Source organism: Nicotiana attenuata, unplaced genomic scaffold (assembly GCF_001879085.1).
Source record: "Nicotiana attenuata strain UT unplaced genomic scaffold, NIATTr2, whole genome shotgun sequence".
Lineage (NCBI taxonomy): Eukaryota > Viridiplantae > Streptophyta > Magnoliopsida > Solanales > Solanaceae > Nicotiana > Nicotiana attenuata.
Genome location: NW_017670242.1, coordinates 157,608 through 174,141, shown reverse-complemented (window position 1 = coordinate 174,141; position 16,534 = coordinate 157,608). Strand labels below are relative to the sequence as shown.

The 16,534-nt window shown below is 36.5% G+C and overlaps 2 protein-coding genes across 2 annotated transcripts; both read right to left on the bottom strand.

Moving 5' to 3' along the window:
• Window positions 1-494: 494 nt before the first annotated feature.
• Window positions 495-3,114, bottom strand: LOC109236525. The gene is made up of 3 exons (XM_019402715.1): window positions 2,323-3,114; window positions 1,312-2,238; window positions 495-1,225 (listed from the first exon to the last, which is right to left on the bottom strand). The coding sequence occupies exons 1-3, from the start codon at window positions 3,112-3,114 to the stop codon at window positions 695-697; spliced, it is 2,250 nt and encodes a 749-aa protein (XP_019258260.1). The 3' UTR covers window positions 495-694.
• A 1,570-nt stretch (window positions 3,115-4,684) lies between these two features.
• Window positions 4,685-13,482, bottom strand: LOC109236531 (mannose-1-phosphate guanyltransferase alpha-like). Its single transcript, XM_019402720.1, has 15 exons — window positions 13,198-13,482; window positions 13,027-13,124; window positions 12,021-12,121; window positions 11,808-11,886; window positions 11,405-11,465; window positions 11,202-11,248; window positions 11,032-11,124; window positions 10,821-10,911; window positions 10,207-10,255; window positions 7,578-7,694; window positions 7,344-7,491; window positions 6,144-6,236; window positions 5,999-6,067; window positions 5,127-5,169; window positions 4,685-5,039 (listed from the first exon to the last, which is right to left on the bottom strand). The coding sequence occupies exons 1-15, from the start codon at window positions 13,253-13,255 to the stop codon at window positions 4,939-4,941; spliced, it is 1,248 nt and encodes a 415-aa protein (XP_019258265.1). The 5' UTR covers window positions 13,256-13,482; the 3' UTR covers window positions 4,685-4,938.
• Window positions 13,483-16,534: the final 3,052 nt, after the last annotated feature.

Sequence of the window (16,534 nt, the reverse complement as noted above, 5' to 3'; positions counted from 1 at the left end):
TTGTTTATTGGTTATTTTGTGGCATCGATGATGAAGTGACTATTTTGCAAATTCAAAGTTGCTAATGTTGAGTTTTATATGTGTAGCCATGTTGTACTAGTATTTGTATGTTCTTTGATTATCATGTTGTAGTAGTATTTGTTGTGAAAGGGTTTTTCCTTTATTGTATACTCCAATTCCTAAACATGTTTGTTTTCTTTATAAGATATATTTGGTTGTTCCTAAACATGTTCTTTGTTTGCTTTCTAAATAACTACACCCAAGTGCAAAATTGAAAAACAAAATAAAACAAACTACAACAGCAATCCAAGCTACAGATAACTGGATACCTTGCTTTAAAATCGAAACACTTACAAAATGGAAAACTGGAAAACTAAATACCATATTATGTAGATGTAAAAATTGCTAACTACATAACCAAAAAACTAAAATTGAAAATGGAACACCAATTGTCAACATTCATAACATTCATAGCATTCACCAACAGTCACCAACTATCAACATTCATAAAGTGAGTTTATAAGACAGTCGGATACCATATTATAACCCCAAAAAGATGTCTAACACCTAGCTATATCATGGCATCCAATTGTCACAACTAAACAACCACAACCAAAATATAAAGTTTACTGACATGGCAGTAATTACAACACATCCAAAAATTTACAAATGTTCAATGCTTGAAGCAACTTCTTCAACCTTTTTGCTCTTTACCACTACCCTTTCTTGCATTCAACTTCTTCAACCTTTGCTTGTTCAACTGATTTCCAGTGATGGCAGATTTTCCCAGCCATGTTAGGCCTTTTGCTGAGAAAGTAAGCTTTGAAGGCTGACTTGCACCACTTGAATCACCAACAAATCCAATTTGCCTAGTTGCAATTGGTATACTTTGCTGCCTCAGCTGGAGTCTTGTCGTTGCTTCTGAGATGCTCTTTTGCCTTACAGCTATGTCAGGCTCAGGTTCAAAGTTAGGGATCTCAAAATCTGGATCATTGCTAGTTGGAAGTTGCTGTTGAACAGTAAGGGTTGGCATAAACACAAAGTTGTTGGACTGACTGTTTTGACTTGGCTGGGGTGCTGATAAATGGAAGTCATCTTCAGTTAGGAGACATCCAGCTGCTGGTGATGTAGGCTGTTCAGCAACAGGTTCATCAACCAAAGTTCTTTGCTTTTTGTTCTGCTTTCTCCTTGAATTTCCACCCATTGGTTGTTTTCCTTTAGAGTGCTATTATCAAATAGAACACAATAATATGTTAGAACAAGGCAGAAAAAATCAGAACAAGGCACAATTATATTCACAAACAAGATTACCTTGGCACAACCCCTAGCATTATGTCCAGCTTCTCCACAGTTATTACATGTCATGACTCTCCCTTTTCTGGATTGAGACCATTGCCCTTGCCTATTGGTTGACTCATTTGCCTCTCTTGTTCTTTTTACTTTTGGTCTGTCAGCTTGCCTTACAAATTCAGGTGGGTCCATTTTCTGAGAGGGCTCTATCTTCCAGAACTTTTCTCCTCTCACAGGTTGCAACTTATGAGAATAAGTCTGGAGATATACCTCTTTTGAAAGAAACCAGTGAATCTCACTCAAAGGATCTTGCTTCTTGTACAAGAGGGCACAAATTGCATGAGGACATGGGATTCCACAAAGGTCCCATGTCCTGCAAGTGCATTTTTTTGCCCCCAGATTGACAATATACCTATCACTACCTTCTGTCACCTCATAACCTTGGTCAGCACTGCCATTCACATGGCATTTTTGTGCAATCCTCATAAATTGGTTATACAAGTTTAGAGTCTTAGGACTGTACTCACCTTCCCACCCCATAACTTCGGCTTCATTATCATTCAACATATTCATAACCTTGATTCTTATCTCCTCTAACATCTTTATATTTGGCTTCTGTCTAGCTTGCAGTATCCATGCATTGAAGGACTCAGTCAAGTTATTATCAATTGACTGGTTCTTGCATGTAGTATCAAAGAAGGCCCTACTCCAGCAGGTAGGTGGATACCTTAACAAATCTTCAACAGCAGCTTTACCATCATCATCCACTTGGCTCATACTCTTCAACTGATCTTGGAAGTCCTCCTCATAGGTACTCCAAGCTGCCCACCACATATATTTCTTATATTCCCCATATCCCCATCTCTTGCACCAATTTGCTTCTATGTGTCTAACACAATATCTGTGGTGTGCTTCAGGAAGCACTCCTGAGATTGAGTCAATTAGCCCCTACATATATAGGAAAGAAGAAGTATGAGAATCTATATGTACAGATTGTAAAAATAATAAAATAATGAAGCAAAGTGTTCATACCTTTTGCATATCTGAGATGAAAGTGATTCCTTCACCCATCTTAAGGTCCAAAGACATTTGCAGAAGAGTTAAAAACCACTTCCATGTGACTTTTGTTTCTTTATCCACAATAGCCCAAGCTAATGGATAAAAGTGGTTTGCAGAGTCTTGACCGACTGCCACCAACAGGTGACCCTTAACTTTCCCTTTCAAAAAAGTTCCATCCAACCCTATAAAGGGCCTCAACCCACTCTTAAACCCCATCTTCATTGCATGAAAACATATATACATCCTTAGGAACCTTTTCTTGCCTTCAGCAAGAGCATTCTTTGATAAGTTAACTACTACATCACTTCCAGGATTACTACACTTCAATTCATTAACATATGCAACCAACTTATTATACTCATCAGTAAAACTAGCTTCCAGATTCTCCAAAATCAATTTTTTTGCCCTCTTACACTTTGACTCACTAACATTTACATTAAATGCGGCCTTCAAGCTTGCCCTCATCTCTTTAACCTTAATGGTTGGATTTTCTTGTAACCCTCTCTTGAAGTATTCAGCAATGGTCTTGGCATTAACCCTATGATTCTCATATGCAGGTTCACAAGTGTGCTCAGAATGTAAAGTCCTGAATTCAGCCCCACCCCCCGAAGTATTCCTAGATATGTGGCATACAAAACGGCAGCCAGCTTGACAAATGTACCTAAGCCTAGTTGGGTCACTTTTAACTTGCTCTAACCCATAACCATTTGCAAGTGTATACATATTTATAACTTTCCTAGCTTCAGCAATATCTTTAAATGTCATTGACCTATCCAACTCTTTATAGTCAGTTAATTTATCATCAATGTCTCTCTTCTTTTGTTAAAAAAGTTTCTCTAGTATATCACAATCATAGTCAGAAGAAACAACATTTTCATTGTCATCACAACTATCACTTTCATCACAATCGCTGACAGCTTCAAGTTCATCAGGTTCATCATGCTCATTGTGATGGATTATATTAGGTACATTAATACTTGGCTCACAATCCTCTATAGCAAATATGTTAATAACATTAAACTGTTCATTCACAAGGTCCAGTAAAGTTCTAATGCCATAATCACCTTCTATTTCATAATATGAACCAGAAGGAACATTAACTACTAATTGTTGGACTCCTATATACCCCAAGTTAGAAACACATTCATCCACTAAATCATTTTAGGAAATCAAGTCAGAGTCAAAACCTTTCTTAATGTGCCGGAATTTTCTTGAGTATGCTATGAGTGACTTCTTGACCCACTCTCCACCATAATGAAAGACCAAACCCAGCAGGACCATTGATAGTATACTGTAGAATAAATTAGTACTGAGAAAATTAGTATTGGAAAAAGAATAAGGACAGTTAAAATAAAGGCATAAAGGCATAAAGATAGTAAAATAGAATCAGCCACAAATTGAATAATTCAAGTCAACATTAATAAACTAATATATGCAGTCATGGATATGGGGGACCATATATTAAAGTATTATACGTAATAAAGTGTCCCAGCCCCACCCTTCAATATTAAAATTCCGATTCACTTCTTTTCTATAAAAAAAAAACAAAATAATTTGGGACCACAAAATATTATAATTGAAATCCTAAACCACCAAAAGGCTTCCAATACCAGATGAGGCACATGCAAACAAAAAGAGTAAAATTAGGATTTATTACTGTAAAACCACATGCAAGTGAATACAAAACCAAAGCACACACTACGAACTTGAAATTATCGTCAAAGATAGAAGAAGTGAAAACCCTAACCAACAAAGAACTATTCAGTAAACCATAACTTAAATAAATACAAAATTAGAAAAAATTAGAAACCCTATGACAACTACAAACACCTATCAACTTCAAATAATCGAAAAATACAAGGGTTTATGAAAACCCTAACCAACAAAGAACAAATCTGAAAGGGATTCGGAAAACTTTTTTCGAATTTTTTTTGGGATAACTCAAGATAAGAGATTAAACTAACAGAAAAATCAATTTTTGGGAGAAAAATTTCTTACCTTGCTTGAAATCGTCACTGGAAGCAAGGATCCTGACCGGTTTTGATTCTCTTTTTTTCTTTGAAGTACCAAAAGGTTCGAGCAAATGAGTGAATAAGGTGTTTTCAGACGGGTTTAATCTATTTATTTGACGGGGATTTCGGTTACGGGTTACGGGTCAATAAGATTTGGGAGTAGGTTTGGGTTTGGGTCTAATAAGTTAGTGGAAGTCCCAATTGGCAGCTGACTTGGAAAAAAAGAGATGGGGTCAGCTGCCACTTGGACGGGGCGTTAGGGTTAGGGGTAATTGTGTAGACTTTATTAACGGTAAGGTGGAGATTGAACGTAAAGTGTAACGGGGGACGAACGTGCATGAATTTCAAAAGTACAGGGGTAATAATGGCCTTTTTCCCTTTATAGAATCAGGAGAAAACAAAATCGGCCTGCAATCTAAAGTCAATATAATAAGAAAACATTCACGAAGTTTACTTCAACTCACATGAATTGACATACCAATTAACAAGATGTAAATTAAAAGTTAGTACGAATAAGCTAAAAGTGTCTTGGACGATTCTCGCTGGTATAGAGCTTTTTGGAATCAACATCGAGAATTTACAGAATAATCTCTTCCTGTACACTTATATTAAGTGTCTTATTTGGAAGGACAATGCTGTTAATCACGACGATTTCATCTTCAACAGTCACCTCTTCTCCTGCAACATCGATGACGATAAAATAATGTCAAATTAGCAAAGCAAGAAGAAAATGAGTTACAGATATAGCAAAAGCCAAATTAGTACCTAGAATTGTAATGCCAAGTTTAGAATTGTAGTCTCCTTCAGCCTGAATCAGCACAAAATACTCAGTCAAACATACAGATTCAGCATAAGCTATGTCTTAGTAAGGCCCCCGATACCCCTGCAATTTTCTTTTTATAGTGTGATGTGCGTGACCATCTCATCTAAAAGTTTAGGTTGCTAAAGATGGCACATTTTTATTTACTTTTACTTAAATATATCTTTAACACGTCCCTCCACATGTGGGTCTAACCCTTTTTCATTGGCTAAGCATGTGGAATTTCCTTCTTGTTTTAAGATAATGGGTGGTGGTAAAACTCTAACCACTCACGACCTTTACCTGTTCTAATACCATGTAGGAATATGCGACCATCTCATCTAAATGCTTAACCTTTTAGAGAGAACACACTTTTATTTATCTAATTATGTCTTTAACAGAAAGGATCAGAAAGGAGATCCACTACTACTCTTTCATCATACGCAATAGCAGTGCACCAACAGTCGGAACGACTTATAAAAGTTGCCAGCTTAGGCTATAATATAAAGAAGCTGCGTCTTCCTAGCAATTCTATAGCACAGATGCACACTGAGAGATGATACTAAACAAAGAGAACAATGGAATAGTTATATGCATAATTGACCAACAAAATGATTGGATCACCAGAAAGAATGAGAGATTTTCTGATAGTCCAGCAAGTCTTGCATTGAGAATGTTGTGGAAGTGACAAAGGCGTATTTAAGGACCACTTAGCAGATAATGGAGAAAAGATTGTTGACGAAAACTAACTAATGATCTTTGGGAACAAATCAAAGCTATGAGTTAGTTCCAGTGATATAGCCTGGATACTAGACTCTTCCCCAATTTTCTGAATTACCTGTACACGAGACCATTTCCCAATGGATGATTTCCATCCCACTATAGCATGCATGACAACTGCATTTTCCTGCAAGTTAAGAGAATATCCAGTTATATGTGACATTTTTGTTTCACTGCATCGCTAATTTCTTTTTACATGATACCTTGATTTCTACGTCATCTAAAATGATGCAGCTGATAAGTCTTGCACCAGCAGCCACTCGAACATTTGCTGATATTGAAACATTCGGACCAATCTGTTTGTCCAGGGACATACAAATTCAGCGAAAACAAAGAAAAACAACAAGCTTCAACAATCTCCAAACCACAACTCCTTAAGTAAACAGTCTCATTTGAGATAAACCAAGATGAAAAGAGCAAGTCAGACATGCAGTAACAACTAGCTATGTAATATTGGGGAGTTCAAACCGATACCACCAAAAACGTAAGCTTTTTAGAAAGTACTAGAACGATCAAGTTGATCCATTATTTGTTGTTACAATTCCAGGGATTACAAGGGTTAGTAACCTAGATACTCCATTAAACTTCCTCTACATAAAGCATACTGAACACATAGGATTTGTTATGAGCCAGCCCAAACCCATCTCAACTAAAACCCACTCATACCAGCACATATATTGGGTAGCTCTACCTACCAAGGTTAAGGCAGATAGAACAATTCCAGTGTTGACTTTGCTTGAATTCGAATCTTGGCTTTAGGTTGTAGGCCATGCCCTTGGGGACAAAGGAATTTTAATATTTTTCGTTAAATAGTTCTTCAATATTCTCCATGGTAAAAGATCCACAAGAGCTATACATTATTCTTATCAAATAATTGTCAATCAACACATCAGGGGTTGGCCTGGTGGCAATAGACTTGAGCCTTGGGGTTTGCTCCCTTTCAAGGTCTCAAGTTAAAAACCCACTGGGTGCAAACAATTTCTGAGGGCCATCGGACTGGGTAAAACCTGAATTAACTTGCGGGAAACTCCTTGCCGAGGGCCTGTGCACCCCCGGGATTAGTCGGGGCTCTTAGAGACTCGGACACCCGGTGCAAATCAAAAAAAAAAAATTGTCAATCAACACATCTGCTTTCTATAGATAAGAAGTGCTAACTTAAATAAGGGGAAGATATTGTGATGTCGCGCTTAAATTTTAACAAATTGTATCTTAGCTCCGCACATAACATCTCATATAAGTGTTAGTGAATCAGAAATTTCTGAAGTCTCTGACCCAGTACTGAACTATAAAAGTGACATTTGAACATAAGGTAGGGCAAAAATGTAGTTTGACTCTTTGACAAATTGTTTTTTGCTGAAAAGGCCCTAGTGCAAGAATGACCTTAAAACAGAAGATGGAACTACCTTTGCAGTTGAGTGTACTCTGGCTGATGGATGAATGTAAACATCCCCAACAATTGTGGCATTCTTCGTGCCATCTCCGCTAGCGAGTAGATGGGCAGTGGTATACCGGAATTGCGCAAGATACAAAGCAGAACACTTCAAAGACATCCTGAAAAGTTAAACACACACATCGTCATGGTGGTCAACATTTCCGCACATAAGAAAAGTAACAAGTAATGATAACGACGACCATACGCTGGAGTCTTGATCTGTTCCCAGAAGTCCATGGTCTCATATGTGTACAGTTTCTTCTTTCCAGCAAGAGGTGATAAAATGTCCTGATCCAACCTAACAAAATCTGTAGGAAGGGACCTATTGAAAAGGTAAGTGGAGAACACAATTAATAGAAGTAAAATGTCTTTTAACACCACTTTGACGGCTCAATATAGAGAGAAGTCAGTGGGTGCAATCCTAACCGTTGACCAGTGTAGTCAAAGGCACGCTTAAACCTTGAAGCGAGGCGCAAAACATGTTGAACAATTCGCCTCGCTTAGCGGGCCCTTCAATGTTGTCATCAAGTCACTAAGGCATGTTTTTCCTTGCTAATGAGTGTAATCCCGAGGAGGCGACACTAAACTTTTTTGTCCATCTGTTTGTTATTCATGCTTATAATTATTAGTCTTGGACTACACAAACATATTTGTATTTTTTCTCCATTTGCTCCTTTTTTCATTAAAGTCCACGCTTTATTTCCGCTTTTTGCTTAAAGCTCCCACGAACTTTAGAGCTTTCTTGCGCTTTTCGCCTTTGATAAGACTGCCGTTGACCCAGCTATATTGCATGATCTTATGACAATAGACAACCAAATGTTAATAAATTTGTTAGAAAAAAAATTATGAAAGTGATTTGCCTTGGTGATGGATGAACTAACACTACACATCCGGGAGGAAGTGTCATGGTGCATGTTATTTGCGGATGACATAGTACTGATTGACAAGTCACGAAGCAGAGTCAACGATAGGCTGGAGGTTTGGAGACAAACCCTAGAGTCTAAAGGTTTCAGTTTAAGCAAGGCTAAGACAGAATACTTGGAGTGCAAGTTCAGTGACGGAACTCATGAGGCTGATGTGGAAGTGAGGCTTGATACATAAGTCATCCTCAAGAGAAAAAATTTCAAGTATCTTGGGTCGATAATTCAAGGTAATGGGAAGATCGACGAGGATGTCACACATCATATTGGAGCCACGTAGCTGAAATGGAGGCTTGCATCTAGTATCTTGAGTGATAAGAATGTGCCGCCAAGAAAAGGCAAGTTCTACAGAGTGGTTCTTAGATCGACTGTGTTGTATGGGGTGAATTGCTGGCTAGTCAAGAACTCTCATGTCCAGAAGATGAAAGTAGCAAAAATGAGGATGCTGAGATGGATGTGTAGGCATATTAGGAGAGATATGATTAGGAATGGAGATATTCGGGGTAAGGTTGGAGTGGCTTCCGTGGTGGATAAGATGTGAGAGACGAGGCTGAGATGGTTCGGGCATGTGAAAAGGAGATGCACAGATGCCCCAGTGAGGAGGTGTGAGAGGTTGGCGATGGTGGGTATAAGGAGAGGTAGGCTGAAGAAGTATTGGGAAGAGGTAATTAAGAAGGACATGGCACATCTTCAGCTTGTCGAGGACATGACCCTTGATAGTAGGGTGTGGAGATCGAGAATTAGAGTAAAAAGCTAGTAGGTAGCCGAGCATATCTTTTCCAGACCTGTAGCTTTAGTATTATTTTCTTATCCTTAGACTTCTATTACTACTTGTTTTACTATGCATCCTTTTTCTATGGCTTCTACACTTTTGTATTTCTTTTTTTTTTTTTTTAATGTTGTGACCATTGTTTCTATGAGCCGAGGGTCTAATCTGAAACAGTCTCACTATCTTCACAATGTAGGGGTAAGGTCTGCGTACACAAGGATTACATTGGATATATTGTTGTTGGTGTTGGTTATAAAAGTGGAGTGACTACTAATGGACTCCGCGCAACAGTAAAAAATGCGTCCTAAAAATGCAGACTTCGTGCCCAGTCTAAAAAAAAAAAAAAAAACTAAAACTCTCACTTTAAACAGTGGTGTGACCTCTTTCTGGATATCTGTGGTGTTTCATGGGTGATGCCCAACAATGTTAGAAGCTTATTGGTAAGTTGGAAGAGCCAAAGGATAGATGAGAATCAGCAGCAGCTCTGGAGTAATATCCCTATGTGCATATTTTGGACCATATGGAGGGAAAGTAACAAGATTTGTTTTGAAGGCAAAAGGAACGACACCTCTAGAATTAAAAAGCAAGTGTTTGCATAAACCTGTACTTTTGGTGTAAGAGTAGTATGCTGGAAAATATGGAGCAATATATGGAGATTCTGGAGTTGTTAGGACGGAACATGTAATACGCTGCTCATATGTATCTTTTTGTTTTCATGTACTCATTTTTACCATCTTGGTACTTTTAGTTAATAAAACCTTTACCTTATCAAAAAAGTTTAAAATTCTCAGTGTAATACTAGAATAGTGCAATGCCAGAACCTTAAAAGAAATATCAGGAAAAGGTACATGGGATCAAGTAGTAGCAAATTCACAAACAAAAGAATGCCTCAAGAAAGCCAATAAATACAGGGTTATTATGACTTTGAAATGTAAAACATGGTTATGAGTTATGACTCAGTAGAGAGTAACAATATATATTCTCAAAAGAAAATGACACACTTAAATGGGTGAAAGTAGGACCAAGGTTTGATATTGAAGCTCTATTAGACCTTTTCTTATTTCATGACTAATTAGGCTACAACACAAAACCCATGCTGATATGCATGATTGAGAGGTCAGAAAGTCAATTAACACTTAAATCACCTTGTCGCAAGCTGGAGAGCTTCAAAACTGGAAAAATGAGGCAGGGTAGCTGAAATAAGAGAACAACAACCACAAATGAAGCAAAGGTTATATCCCAAACCCATTATAGTAGGAAAAAAATTTAAGACAAAATAATAAACTTATCCCATCTCACAACCTGAATAATAAAAATGAACATATACCTAATGGCGTGTAAATAGATAGTAATCAGAACTAGTTGCTAAGAGAACCGTCGTCAAATTGGATTTATAATGGTAAATAGATCCCTAAACAGTACCACACTATCACCCCACACTCTTTTTTGGCATGTAGTCTCGAAAGGGCTTAGGATGTATTTGATCTGTGAGGTTCTTGCACCACTGCATAAGATCTACATTTTTTCTAAGATAGCAGTAGTGAAAGATGTAAGGCACGTTAGCTATGCAGAAATGTTAATCTATTCTCCACAGCATGGTAAGGAGCATTTCTCCTATCTAAAACAATTAGCTGGTATTAGGTGGTAAGGATTTGGGAAACATAGCTATCAACATTCTCAAAAATGCATGAAGAAACATAAATGTTAAGCATTTTGTGGGAAAACCAACTGGATAAAGGAACATTATTGGAAAAATTACCTCTATCTTCTCTGTTTAAGGACACGTCCTGGATGGCACTAAATATTTCTGGGGTAAAGACATAAACCCCGCAATTTATCAGATCACTTACCTGCATTTTATGAAATGCATATAAGGAAAGTCATTCAGAAATGAAGTATAAAATCTAGTTTGCACCCAGCAAGCATCAGTACTTCAACAACCTAAATAGACATTAAGTAATAACACGTACAAATGTCTCAGGTTTCTCTGTGTAATGCAACAATTCTTTAGTAACAAGATCCGCAACCAACTCTCCAAACTGGTTGGCTGATTCAGCCGAAACCTGTGTATGCACAAATATGATAAGAGGCTGATCTATGTCAAGAAAGTAAGCAGTCAGTCTTCAGCTTAGAACTTTACCTTGATAACTAGCAATGTACCCATTCCACCATATCTTCTATGGGCATCTGCATTCAGAATTGTCAAATATTTGAGCTGAAACTACAGAGAGCCTCAGAATTACAAATAATTTTGTGGAAAAGAAAAGAGCTTGACTGCTCTCTATCTTCATTTTAATTTTTAAGGGGGGTGGTGGTACAACTGTGAAACTAGTGCAAACCTACCAAGCATCTCTGGAAGTGGAAAATTGCAGCACACGTCGCAGTTTAGCAGAAAAATGTGAGACTGCCCGTTAAAGAAACAAAAAATAAAAAAGGATCACCAAGGGCCAATAGAGATGCTAACAGAAGACAAATAACATGATAAACGTATCCATGCACCATGGGATGTTTGCACAATTTTAATGCCTTCTTTTACCAATTGTTCGTCAAAATGTACTACTCAGTCTGGTATGCAAAAAGGAATGCCACGACCATAAATAGGACATGTTCATTGAAATTCTTTCTGGCCATGTGTGGAAGAGGAGAGGGCAGATGCAGGGTTGCAGATTAGCACATACAATGCGCTGATCAGTTCAACAGATACAATGTCTAATTAATAAAGCTACAACAATTCTGTTGGAAGTACCGGAAGTTCCTCCATGATCAAATTTCTGAAATAATAAAGGCCACCAGCAGATCCGTGAGGTTTATCTTCCTTCAGATATCTAAAGAACCATTGACAAAGAGCCGTGCTTAAAACCAACAGGATAACCTCAGTCTAAAAGAATTCTCAACAGAATATAGAAAATTGGCTCAATCAAACAGCACACTATCAAGTGAGACCAATGCCCTAGTTCACCTGACAGGGACTTTAAGCTCATTAGATATTGAAGAGACATATAAGACAAAGTCCCGCTCCTCGTAAAATCCAATGAGAAAAATTTGTGCCAAGTTGGGTATCTGCAATACAGACATTCAGGTTTCTGTCATAAACCACTGTACAATAATTTTCACATCATAGCCTAGTAGGTGGGCTTGAAGCAAACGCAGATAAGTTCTAATCTAAACTACATAGATCAATGCTAAAATTAATCAAGAATCATCTTATCAAACAAACAAAAACTAATCAAGAATCAAGGTAACACCATAAAATGGAAAAAAGGCTTAATCTTTTTCACTTCCTTTTTTATTGTAAGTACGTTGAATTCCTGATCTTGCAGATTCCAATCCCGGATAAAACAGGGTTGTGGTAGGTTGATAGCGAATCTAAGAATATAGTCAAATTATGATACATCTTTACATCTTAAAAAGCGGAATATTCCGCTGTGACCTATAGGTGGAATCAGTCACGATGCTTGCATCAGGGTAGGTTGCCTACATAACACCCCTTGGGGAGCGGCCCTTCCCCGGACCTAGCAGGAACGCGAGATGCTCTGTGCACCGGGCTGCCCTTTTATACAAATATGATATATACAACCAAACCAAACTAGTTAGTGCTTGAGATATAGTTAATTGATTGATATAGAACTCGAGGGATTAAATTTAAGGTGGTCATTGAGCTTTATTCACTACAACAACATACCCAGTATTATCCCACATCGCGGGGAGCTTTATTCACTACAACAGCAAAATAACAAAACTATTATATTGCCGCATCAAAGTAACTGAACCTTACCCACTATACAATAAATAACGACTAAACGTACCCTACCTATCAAGGTAATTTTACTATTATAATGGGTAGAATGTTGTTATTTTACTATTAATTAACACGACAAAGTATTTTTGTGGTTTTAGTGTTACGGTGGATACAAGGAGAAAAACACTCAGAGCACTAAGAAGAAGAAAGAAGTAGAGGAACATACTTTTTTACAAGCAGAAATCGGGTGGTGAACCATAGGCTGGCCAGCTAAAGGGAATAGCGGCTTCGGTGTATTAAAAGAAAGCGGCCGAAAACGAGTACCTATAATTTTAATTTCCATTAGGATGGATACAGATGAAGAACAAGAATGTCATCTAAAATAGTAGTTACAGACCTTTTGTGGGGCCACCAACCATGATCACAGCTACCACCTTGTCCTCCCAAGTTGCCATTTAAAGCAAATTTTTACACCCAAACAGATTTTAACTGATGAGAACCAGCGGATCTTTGATATGTTGACACTAAACACTACTATCTGCCAAAGTAGAGACTTCTTATTAAATGTTGAGATTTATATGCAGGGAACTGAGACGTAAATACGACGCCATTTTTGGTTACCGAGAGGCAGTTTTTTCTTATTTTCTTTGTTTTTTCATTCGGTTTCCATTACTAACATTGGAGTTCATAAAAACCCAAAAACCGAAACAAACTGAAAATCGAACCAAATTGACCAAAAAATTTCATACTTTTTAGGTTTAGTTTAGTTTTGGTTTTGAATTTTAACAACCCATCAAATTTAATTTGGTTTTGGTTTTAATAAAAAAATAATCGAAAAAAATTGAACCAAACCGAATATAAAAGTAGCTATTTAAAATTATCATTACACCTACATATATGTATTTTTATATAAAGTTTCTAAATTTTTATTATACATATTAGTCGTTTGTATTTTTATTCTAGTTCTTTGCTATTATAATAATCTAATTCTTTGCCTTTACATTCTAATTTGATTGGTAGTTTTTGTTTCCAAGTACAAGAATTTATTTCATGATAAAAATAAACGATTTTTAATTGAGTACTTAAATTATTCATCACTATTTAATTCAATTATCATCAATATATCTTGGTAAATGATAGATTTCTCAAAGAGGAATTGATTTGATAGTGTTACGTTGAAAATATAGTCACCGAAATATGCGTTTGGTAGTGTATGTCTCATATTTAAAAAAAGAACTGATAAATAACCGAAAAACCCGAAAAACCGACAAAAACCGAATCGATAAAAAATCGACTTAATTGGTTTGGTTTGGTTTCAATATTTGAAAAACCGACTTACTTGGTTTGGTTTCTTTTTAGGAAGAAATCGACCCAAACCGAACCATAAACGCCCCTAATTGGAGCTCTAATAAATCCTGATTTCATTAAAGGGCAATCTCTCCCTCACTAAAACTTTTTTGATTTCCACTCCTAAGATCTCTAGTTAATAACAGAGGAATACTATCTATTTCACCACAGTCCTTCATAGTTTTTGTAATTAATAATTTATTATTGAATAACTTTTTTTCTGCATTTTACATATATTTTTCGGACGTAAGTTTTATACACAAATAATATAAATAATTATTATAATGGCAATATTATTTAACATGTTACAACAGGTACTCTATCTTATTGTTTAGGTTGTTAAATTCACTTAGTTAAACTTGCCTAAAGTAAAAGTAAGGAGACTATTATGTAAATAAATAACTTTAGATTTTACTCAAGGGATAAACTCAGGAATATCCATAAATATAAAAATATTACCCACATCTTTCCACTAAAAATCCTACATACGAACTATTTATTTTGTATACCTATTGTTGGAGCTGTCAATATGGGCCGGGCCGGGCTAGCCCAGCACAGTCCACATGAGCTTTAGCAATTGACGGGTTGGGCTGGGCTATGGGCCTTATAATGGTCAGCCCACCCCAACCCTATGTGGGTCGCGGGCCCCCACGGACCGGCCCATCATTTTTAAAAATATAATTTTATATTCTTTCTTTTAAGTTCTGACCTAAAAAAAGGTAATTATTTAAAAGTTAAATAATATCTTATTGGAAAAATTCGCAAAACTTAATAACTTTTTATATTGTTCCAATATATCACAATAAACACTAAAAAAAGTAAAAGACAAGACTATATTTCATTCACTAAAAGTCAAAACTTGAAATTAACTATTCAAGAGAACGTTAATGATGCTTATGAGATATCCAACACATCATCTTCATCAAACACATTTGAATCCGCTTGTGAAAAGGTTGTCTTAACATCTTCACTTTCATCTACAATTCATATGCAATATTAATTAGTTAAATATTAAAAATTAATAATATTTAAATTCATATAACAAAATATTACCAGTTTGAGTTTGGGAAAACCTGTGCAGCCAATTTCGAGTAGTAACAAGTGTTTGGACATTTTCATAATAAATACAACTTCTGTACTTCGTAAGAATACGCCACCAATTCTAAATGTTGATTCTGATGCTACAATGATAATAAGAATACTAAGTACATCACGCACCATCAATGAAAGATCGGGATATTTTCTAGAATGGTCCTTCCAATACATGACAATATCCATCTCTTGAAACTTCTCAAGATCAAGTTTTGGTTCCTCTTAGTAAAGATCCAATTCTGACTTTCCATCTCTAAAGGCAGTATACTTTTTATTTTTTATATATTTTAAATAAATATTTTACAAGGCCCACGGGCCCAGCCTCAGTCAAGTCTCACGGGCCACGGGCTTACTCGGGCCGGGCTTAAAAGCCTCATTTTTAAACGGGCTCCAAAAATTCTAGCCCAGCCCTGCTAAATCACGGGCCGGACCGGGTCGGACCCGGCTGGCCCAACGGCCAAGCCCATATTGACGGCTCTACCTATTGTAGCTTAACGAAGTTGATTTCAGATGAACTAAACATAAGTACAGAACCCTACCATATTTCATATAAGGACATCGAAAAATTCAAAATTAAAGGAAAAGCACAGCTAGAGCAGATTTTCATCTTGAAATATTTTACCAAACTTACTTCAAATCAATTCTAAATGAACTCAAACTCCATATTTAAATTCTTACAAATATTTGTAATAAGTTTAATAAAATATTCACCCGAATTTACTACTTATGTTTTCAATTCCAAACCCCAAAGCTTCAAAGCTCCTTTAAAGTTAGAACAATTTTATTTTCTTCAATTATTAGCCATCAAATTCGGACTATAACTACGATTTTAACTTTGTACAATAACACACAAATGATTCAACAGTAGTAAGAAACTTATGCAAAGAGCTATCATGATGCTACATACGAAATGCTTGGGTTAAGTGGGTTTCATACTGCATGAGAATAAAAAAGCTATGGGGTTTCCAAATTTGCTATTGAAAAAGGAGGGCAATATTTGAAATAGGATGTAAACGTTGGTTCAAAGTTCAAACAAATTAAAGATAGGAAGGAATTATTAGAGAACGGATAAGACAGGTAAACTTTTTGGGTTGCATTGGTAGAATTTAAGTTGCACCCTAGCTTCAAATTTTTTTACAATTTTACCCACTTCATACACAACTTCATATGTACATAACTGTAGTTGCACAATCCGCATCTAAAGTGTGAGCTCGGTAAATCTGAGCTAACACCTAACACTGTTAACTAACTATTCTTCACACTCCCCCTCAAGCTGGAGGGTGTAAAATATTGAG

What these genes read in the sequence shown, in the direction of transcription:
- LOC109236525 (XM_019402715.1), bottom strand. Translation starts at nt 3,114, where the DNA reads ATGACATTTAAAGATATTGCTGAAGCTAGGAAAGTTATAAATATGTAT. An exon ending in TCATCTCAGATATGCAAAAG is followed by an intron (nt 2,239 to 2,322) that starts GTATGAACACTT and finishes CTATATATGTAG; the next exon opens with GGGCTAATTGACTCAATCTC. An exon ending in ATGCTAGGGGTTGTGCCAAG is followed by an intron (nt 1,226 to 1,311) that starts GTAATCTTGTTT and finishes ATTTGATAATAG; the next exon opens with CACTCTAAAGGAAAACAACC.
- LOC109236531 (XM_019402720.1), bottom strand. Translation starts at nt 13,255, where the DNA reads ATGGCAACTTGGGAGGACAAGGTGGTAGCTGTGATCATGGTTGGTGGC. An exon ending in GAGCTTAAAGTCCCTGTCAG is followed by an intron (nt 11,887 to 12,020) that starts GTGAACTAGGGC and finishes ATGGTTCTTTAG; the next exon opens with ATATCTGAAGGAAGATAAAC. An exon ending in TCCACTTCCAGAGATGCTTG is followed by an intron (nt 11,249 to 11,404) that starts GTAGGTTTGCAC and finishes TTCTGAATGCAG; the next exon opens with ATGCCCATAGAAGATATGGT.